The sequence below is a fragment of the Alnus glutinosa genome, chromosome 11, assembly GCF_958979055.1.
Source record: "Alnus glutinosa chromosome 11, dhAlnGlut1.1, whole genome shotgun sequence".
Taxonomy (NCBI): domain Eukaryota; kingdom Viridiplantae; phylum Streptophyta; class Magnoliopsida; order Fagales; family Betulaceae; genus Alnus; species Alnus glutinosa.
In genome coordinates, this window is record NC_084896.1 from 3,798,689 (window position 1) to 3,807,495 (window position 8,807).

General features: G+C 37.4%; 1 protein-coding gene and 1 pseudogene across 1 annotated transcript; both read left to right on the forward strand.

Moving 5' to 3' along the window:
* The first annotated feature begins 657 nt into the window (after window positions 1–657).
* Window positions 658–2,884, forward strand: LOC133882194 (probable amidase At4g34880; annotated as a pseudogene).
* Window positions 2,885–4,745: 1,861 nt separating this feature from the next.
* Window positions 4,746–7,814, forward strand: LOC133882192 (probable amidase At4g34880). The gene is made up of 5 exons (XM_062321306.1): window positions 4,746–5,355; window positions 6,258–6,469; window positions 6,652–6,888; window positions 6,999–7,191; window positions 7,294–7,814. Exons 1-5 carry the CDS (start codon window positions 4,903–4,905, stop codon window positions 7,645–7,647), a joined length of 1,449 nt encoding a protein of 482 aa, XP_062177290.1. The 5' UTR covers window positions 4,746–4,902; the 3' UTR covers window positions 7,648–7,814.
* The last annotated feature ends 993 nt before the right edge of the window (window positions 7,815–8,807 follow it).

Sequence of the window (8,807 nt, forward strand, 5' to 3'; positions counted from 1 at the left end):
TTTTCTTTTCATAATAAATTCTCTAAATTTTCCATCCGATTTAATTAAAATTATTATTTATTTTTTTAATCCAAACACAATAAAGTACATAAGAGGTGTGAAAGAGGGAGAGATAGAAATAATAAAGAAAGAAATAATGAGAGAGAAAAGCATAAATATGATGCACAATAGGATCTTCACAATTGGAGAAGCACTTAACTCAGAATGATAATATATCAATCAAGCATTATCCTAACATAAAGTACAGTATACATATAGACATTGATGTGACATACATAATTAACAAGCGAACTAGTGAAAAACAAAAAACATCATAAGTTCATAACATACTTTTTTATATGGATGTAACTTTGGGTGCTTTCACAGACCAATAGAGACTGTAAACATTTTCCCTAGTAATTGGTGGTATATAATATACGTTTGACGAAAGTTGTGAAGTAATAATCATAGACAATTAGGGAATGAGAACGACCTAAACTTTTAATATTAATTGATGTAATTAATCACATAATTGTGGCCGGCCACAAGCTGCTTCGAATGTTTGTATCCTTGACATGCAATGTACATATGTGTGTATATATATATATATATATATACCCCAACAGGCAATGACTTTGTAATTTTATTGTCTCTTTTTGGATCCGAGCCATGACTTCCATGGCTACCAAGAAGTCACAACTCTCCTTCTCTCTCTTCTAATCCCTGCTCCTGATTCTTCTAGCCACATTATCGTTCGGGGTCCAAGCCATCAAGGGCCATGGGTTCTCATCACTCAGAGAAGCCACTGTGCAAGATATCCGCCTCGCTTTCAAGCAAAACCGGCTGACTTCCAGGAGACTCGTTGAGTTCTACCTTAAACAAATCAGCAGACTGAACCCGTTCCTTAAGGGGGTCTTGGAGGTGAACCCAGACGCACTGTTTCAAGCTGATAAAGCTGACCACGAGCGTTATACTCATGCGCCTATCTCACTCTCTCCGTTGCACGGCATCCCCATTTTGCTCAAAGATAACATCGCAACCAAGGATAAGCTGAACACCACGGCTGGTTCGTACGCGCTGCTCCGATCAGTTGTGCCAAGGGATTCGGGCGTGGCAACCAAGTTGAGGAAAGCCGGGGCTATCATATTGGGGAAGGCCAGCTTGAGCGAGTGGTCTCATTTTAGGTCCAGCAATGCACCCAGTGGTTGGAGTGGCAGAGGTGGGCAAGGGCGCGCAGGTGGGTCTAGAATATTAAGATTAATCTTGAGTTCTTTCGATTCATTGCAAAATTTCAACCAAGACACCTGAATACAAATTAGCGTTTTATACATATGATCCGAATTTTTGCCTCAATGCGCAGTCAAAACGGTAAAAATATAAAGCTAATTGGTATCAGAACTTGCAAGAAACTAAGACTCTGATTTGTGAGGTGTGCAGAGTCCTTATACAATGGGAGATCCTTGTGGGTCTAGTAGTGGATCGGCAATATCAGTAGCGGCAAATATGGCAGCAGTGTCGGTGGGAACCGAGACTGACGGCTCGATTTTGTGTCCGTCCAGTAGAAACTTGGTGGTGGGCATCAAACCAACGGTCGGTCTTACTAGCCGAGCAGGTGTCATACCAATCACCCCAAGACAGGACAGTGTGGGGTACGTTATGATCACGTACATAATTTTGTTTTTCACAAAATTCAATCTTCGTCCAAAGTTTTGGAATTGAACTATGTGATGTTTTTACACCATTTGTGACTTCAATTTTAGGGTACTACGGTTTTTCGTACAAATTATTTACAAACTAACGTGACAATTTATATGATATTTACTACAAATGCAGGCCCATTTGTAGGACAGTATCGGATGCCGTTTATGTTCTTGATGTCATTGCAGGCATAGACTACAACGACAATGCAACAATTGAAACATCAAGGTACATTCCAAAAGGGGGCTATGCACAATTTCTTAAGGCTGATGGGCTCCGAGGAAAGAGACTGGGGATAGTGAGATACTTCTACAATTACGGCAATGATACCATTTTCAGTCGAACTGTTGAGCAACATCTTGACACTTTAAGGTAACCAAACATGCTTAATTCCCGTATACAATGGACGCAGATAGAGACAGGCTCATCAACCAAATGTATGTATGTAAGAGAACTCATACAAATACTTCGTGCAAATTTAGGCAACGAGGTGCAGTTTTGGTAGACAATCTGAAAATAGCCAATCTTGCTGAATACTCATCGAGCGGTGAAACTACTGCAATGCTGGCTGAGTTCAAAATATCCTTGAATGCATATTTAAGTCAGCTAGTGTCTTCCCCAATTCGTTCCTTGGCTGATGCGATTGCCTTCAACAAGAAAAACCCAAAATTGGTGAGTCTATATAATGAGCTTCATGTTCTCTGTATCTTGGCATTGTTGTGTGTATGTCCACTTGTGATTGACATAACCAAGACTCAATGGTGACCAATGCAGGAGAGGATAGACGACTATGGGCAAGACTTTTTCATACAAGCCCAGGCAACAAATGGGATTGGAAAGAAAGAGAAGGCTGCGTTGGCAAATTTAGCCAGACTGAGTAGAGATGGTTTCCTCAAGTTGATGAAAAAGGAAAAGCTAGACGCCTTGGTGACTCCTGATTCTGATGTTTCTCCTATCCTTGCAGTTGGGGGTTTTCCAGGAATAATTGTTCCTGCAGGATTTCACTCTGAGGGGACACCATTCGGCATTTGCTTTGGAGGAGTAAAAGGTTCGGAGCCAAAACTAATTGAGATTGCATATGGCTTTGAGCAAGCCACAAAGATAAGGAAGCCTCCTAAAATTGAAGTTTAAGGCACTGTCTGACTTTTATGAGAAGCTATATGTGTGCTGCAAAAATATGAATAATATTAACCTTACCTTATGTTTATTTTCACCCCTTGAAAATATGAAAAAGAATAAATAAATAAAAATAATTAAGCAAGTGAAAAAAAAAAAAAAAAAAAAAAAAAAAAAAAAACAAGCAAAATCTTAATCAGGAAACAAATAGACCGTTCTAATTGTATTATACTTGCAAGAACCCAGCACGTGATTAGTGGTCGTTTTCAATTCTCAAGTTATTAATTTTTTTTTTCTTTTTGATTTATAACACAATTTATCAAAAATTATGAAGGAAAAATAATAGAGAGAGAGAGATAGGACCTATCCTCCATACTACAAAAGACCATAAGGCTTTGAAAAAGATTGTGAGAATGTGATCTAAATTTGTTAATTCTGGCTTGGAGGGGCATGAACCACCCCCCCCTGCGCAAGGGTTTTTTTGTAACAATTTAAAAAAAGTGTCAATGATTAGTTAAGTTGTAATTAGAGTTTAGTTAGCACTCAATGAATACCTTTATAATTCAGTAATTCAATGTGGACAATTCATTCACTTAATGTGGAATTAACTCTTTGAGATGTCACATCTCTTTCACTCTAATTCTTGATATAAGAAACCAATGTAGAAGTTAATTAGTACCTCATGAGCAGCGTTATAATCAATTCAATCAATGAGGGCAATTCATTCACCTATGAGGGACTAACTCTTTGGGATATCACAATGTCCTTCACACAAATCAAGGCCTATGTCATGTTATGCTTCACCACCACATAGTGTTATTAGTTTACTATGATATCATTTGTAATAACTCAAGTAGTAACAAAGCCACATGAAGATTAGTGGGCCATGACCCCAGCAAAAGTTTTTTTTTTTTTTTTTAATATATATATATATATATATATATATATATATATATATATATATATATATATATATATATATATATATGCACAGGGGGTTATAATATTTGTATTCAAATTCTCAACAATTTATTATTTGAATTATTAGTAATTTTGATAGTTTTTTTATAGGATCTACCTGTCTATAAGATAGACCGACAATTCAAAATTTATTTGGACAAATACACTATATTTTAACTTTACTGCTTAAATTACTAATCATATGAAAAACAAAATTGTTAAAAATATGTATCCATGATATTCTTCGGATTTAGCTCAAAAGTGGCTAGTCGTGGGAGAAGTGGTAACATGGGCGAGAGTTTGGTAACATTGTCTGTGGCTTATCTTTGAAAGCCTGAAGCCTAGATCCCAGGTTATGGTCCATCCAGAATTGAAAGCTAGCTAAAGATTCGTAAATCAAGTGCAATGGTGGGCTGAGACTTGAGAGTGTACATTGATCTTGACATTAACTTCTTTTTCTTTTTTTTATTTATTTTTATTATATATATTTACAATTAAGGGCCACTATCAAACAGCACCTTGATTTTAAAAAATATCATAGGTGATACTTGTGTGTATTTCTCCAACTGAAAATTATAGTCAAACCGAAAATATTTTTACTTAACGAAAAAAACGTTATTTAATTTCCCTAAAATTGTTTTCTTTTATTAGAATCGCAAACCATTTTTTTGATGTTAAGCTTTTTTTTTTTCTTGCCTGCATTATCTTTTGCAGTTTATTATCTGTTGTCGCTTGAGGTTGTCAGAATTTGCCGAAGGGGTTAGCCGGAGTTCACCGTTCGTTTTTGGCCACCATTTCTACGGATCCAAATGTCTAAAAATATTTTCTTTAAATAAAAAAAAAAACAAAACAAAAAATTATATCGAATGAAACGATGCCTAACCTATTTTTGCGGGCGACCAAAACTCAAATCGAGTTTCTTGAGGGGCCATTTTATAAGAAAATATTAACTTTGTTTAAAACTTCAAACTAAAGACTTCATAAAAGAAATTCTAGGCGTGGCTCTCCGAGATTGGATCCTCTCCATTTCATTTGAAATGGAGGGGATCCATTTATAACTAAATGGAGAGGATCCTCTCCATTTCCTGTTCCCTCTCATCCCTGTTCTTGTAGCCACACTAACGTCCGGGACCCAAGCCATCAAGGGCCATGGATTCGTCGCTCAGAGAAGCCACCGTGCAAGATATCCAGCTCGCTTTCAAGCGAAACCAACTCACCTCCAGGAGGCTCGTTGAGTTCTACCTTAAAGAAATCGAAAGGCTAAACCCGATCCTTAAGGGGGTCTTAGAGGTGAACCCAGACGCACTGTTCGAAGCTGATAAAGCTGACCGCGAGCGTTATACTCACGCACCTATCTCGCTCTCTCCGTTGCACGGCATCCCTATTTTGCTCAAAGATAACATTGCAACCAAGGATAAGCTGAACACCACTGCTGGTTCGCACGCACTGCTCGGCTCAGTTGTGCCACGGGATGCGGGCGTGGTGACCAAGTTGAGGAAAGCCGGGGCTATCATATTGGGGAAGGCCGGCTTGAGCGAGTGGTCTAATTTTAGGTCGAACGATGCACCCAGTGGTTGGAGCGGCAGAGGCGGGCAAGGGAAGGTGGGTCTAGAATATTAAGATTAATCTTGCTTGTTTCTATTATTTTAAGAAATTATGGCTGGGGTCGGGTAAATGATATCATACGTTGGAGTTAATAGAGCAAGAGGGCAGCAATTTCAATCTTTTCAACTTTATTTCATTGCAAAATTTCAAGCAAGAGACATGCATACAAATAAGAGTTTTATACATATGATCTGAATTTTTGCCTCAATGCAGTCAAAAGAAGCTAGTACATACTTCCTCTAATTCTTTCTGCTTGAGTTCTTCTCACCTAACACACTCATTGATGAATTTGATCTAGTGCCAATGTGACAGCCTAATCACGTGAATGCTTTGCTGGAAAAATTTGAAGACAAAGTTTTTTGGTTTGAAGTACAAGAAGTCTAAGATTTATTTTTTTCTTCTAAATTCATGTTTTGTATTTGTATTCATGTGATTGGGATGTATTTGCAAGGGAGAAGCAACTAAAACCTATTGGAAGAGATGGAAGGGGAAATAGGTAAGAGAGAGAGAGAGAGAGAGAGAGAGAGAGAGAGAGAGAGAGAGAGATGTGAGAAGTAGGAAGGTGGCTAAAAGCTAGGCAGTGAGAAAAAGAGAGAAACAATTGGAGGAGAAAGGCGGTAGTTGGGTGGTGATAGGGCGCAATAGTTGCTGCAAAGAGATCAGGCTGTGTTGTTTGATCAAATTCCTTGTATGCTGGTGATCTCCTTCCCTAAGTGGAGTACCATTTCAATAACACCCCTTTCCATATTTACAAATCATCTCAACCTATCAACCAAACTCAGTAGAATCCTATCAGTTTATTACCAAATTCTAGTTGAGGATAGGAATAAAGAGTAAAAATATAAAGCTCGGTATCCAAAGTTCCAAGAAACTAAGACTATAATTTGCGAGGTGTGCAGGGTCCTTACACAATGGGAGATCCTTCTGGGTCTAGCAGTGGATCGGCAATATCAGTAGCGGCAAATATGGTAGCAGTTTCGGTGGGGAGCGAGACTAATGGCTCTATTTTGTCTCCTTCCAGTAGCAACTTGGTGGTGGGCATCAAACCAACGGTCGGTCTCACTAGCCGAGCAGGTGTCATACCAATCTCCCCAAGACAGGACAGTGTGGGGTATGTTATGATCATGTACATAATTTTGTTTTTCACAAAATTCAATCTTCGTCCAAAGTTTTGGAATTGAACTATGTGATGTTTTTGCACCATTTGTGACTTCAATTTTAGGGTACTACGATTTTTCCTACAAATTATTTAGAAACTAACGTGACTTTATGTGATATTTACTACAAATGCAGGCCCATTTGTAGGACAGTATCAGATGCCGTTTATGTTCTTGATGTCATTGCAGGCATAGACTACAAAGACAATGCAACAATTGAAACATCAAGGTACATTCCAAAAGGGGGCTATGCACAATTTCTTAAGGCTGATGGGCTCCGAGGAAAAAGACTGGGGATAGTGAGAGACTTCTACAATTACGGCAATGATACCATTTTAAATCGAACTGTTGAGCAACATCTCGACACTTTAAGGTAACCAAACATGCTTAATTCCCGTATGCAATGTACGTAGCTAGAGACAGGCTCATCAACCAAATGTATGTATGTTAGAGAACTCATACAAATACTTCGTGCAAATTTAGGCAACGAGGTGCAGTTTTGGTAGACAATCTGAAAATAGCCAATCTTGCTGAATACTATTCTTCGAGCAGTGAAAATACTGCATTGCTGGCTGAGTTCAAAATATCCTTGAATGAATATCTAAGTGAGCTAGTGTCTTCCCCAATTCGTTCCTTGGCTGATGCGATTGCCTTCAACAAGAAAAACCCAAAATTGGTGAGTCTACGTAATGAGCTTCATGTTCTCTGTATCTTGGCATTGTTCTGTGTAGGTCCACATGTGATTGACATAACCAAGACTCAATGGTGACCAATGCAGGAGAGGATAGACGACTATGGGCAAGACCTTTTCATAAAAGCCCAGGCAACAAATGGGATTGGAAAGAAAGAGAAGGCTGCGTTGGAAAATTTAGCCAGACTGACTAGAGATGGTTTCCTCAAGTTGATGAAAAAGAAAAAGCTAGACGCCTTGGTGACTCCTGATTCTGATGTTTCTACTATCCTTGCAGTTGGGGGTTTTCCGGGAATAATTGTTCCCTCAGGATTTCACTCTGAGGGGACACCATTCGGCATTTGCTTTGGAGGAGTAAAAGGTTCGGAGCCAAAGCTAATTGAGGTTGCATATGGCTTTGAACAAGCTACAAAAATAAGGAAGCCTCCTAAAGAAGTTTAAGGCAGCATCTATTTGTTTGCTGCAAAAATAAGAATAAGATTAACCTTGCCGTATGTATATTTTAAGGGAAAAGTCCACGTATCCAGGTCAAATCACTAAATTGACAATGTCTCATCTTAAACTTTCAATTGGGACATTATTTTCCTCAAACTACTAAAAAGTTGTCAATGTTCTCCCAAAGTCAGCAAAAAGACAAAAATGATATTATAATTTTTTCAATAAGAAAAAATACCCCTATAAATTAAAAAAAAAAAAAGAACAGAATATTAATTTTAAATTTAGAAAAAAAAAAAAAAAAAAAAAAATCCCAAACAAAAAAAAATCTTTTAAAAAAAAATTAAAAAGTTGTAAACTTTTTAAAATTTTCTTTTAATTTTTTAATTTGGTCACTGGTTTTTATGTATTTCTCTTTTAAATTTTTTTTGTTTTTTTTTTTAAAAAAAAAAAATATATATATATATATATATATATATATATATATATATATATATATATATGTTATTAAGGCTATTTTTGTCGTTGAGAGAACATTAACAAGTTTTTGTAGTTTGAGGCGATTATGTCTAAATTGAAAATTTGAGGGGACATTGTCAAGGGGGCATATAGACTTTACCCATATTTTTTTTAGCCCTTTGAAAATATGAAAAATAGTAATAATAAAAAAATTAGGGTTAAATACCTTTAAGGTCCCTGAATTTTGACAACTTTATATTTTAATCCCTGAGTTTCAATTCGCATCACAGATGATACATTAATTTTGGGAAATAACCAAATTAGTACCTCGGTTAACTTCTCCGTCCAAAAATTAACGGTCCGCCACGTGTCAACCTCAGAAGTTGACACGTGGCACTATATAAAATATAAAAAATAAAAAATCTTTAAAAATTAATTAAAAAATTTAAAAAAAAATTGAAAAAACTAAAAAAAAAAAAGGGGGTGGTTGAGCCACCCCCTTGGCCACCATGGGGGTGGCCGGCCACCCCCATTTTGGCCAGGGAGGTGGCTGGCCGGTCTGGGGTGGCCGAACCACCCCCATGTGGTGGTTCGGCCACCCCTTGGACAGAAAAAAAAAAAAAAAAAAAAAAAAAAAATGGATTTAGGGTTTTGCCCTTGGGGGTGGTTCGGCCACCCCAAGGGCAAAACGGGAAATTTTTTTTTAG

Coding starts and splice junctions, on each gene's coding strand:
- LOC133882192 (XM_062321306.1), top strand. CDS start 4,903: ATGGATTCGTCGCTCAGAGAAGCCACCGTGCAAGATATCCAGCTCGCT. Junction 6,470..6,651: donor CCAAGACAGGACAGTGTGGG/GTATGTTATGAT, acceptor CTACAAATGCAG/GCCCATTTGTAGGACAGTAT. Junction 7,192..7,293: donor ACAAGAAAAACCCAAAATTG/GTGAGTCTACGT, acceptor TGACCAATGCAG/GAGAGGATAGACGACTATGG.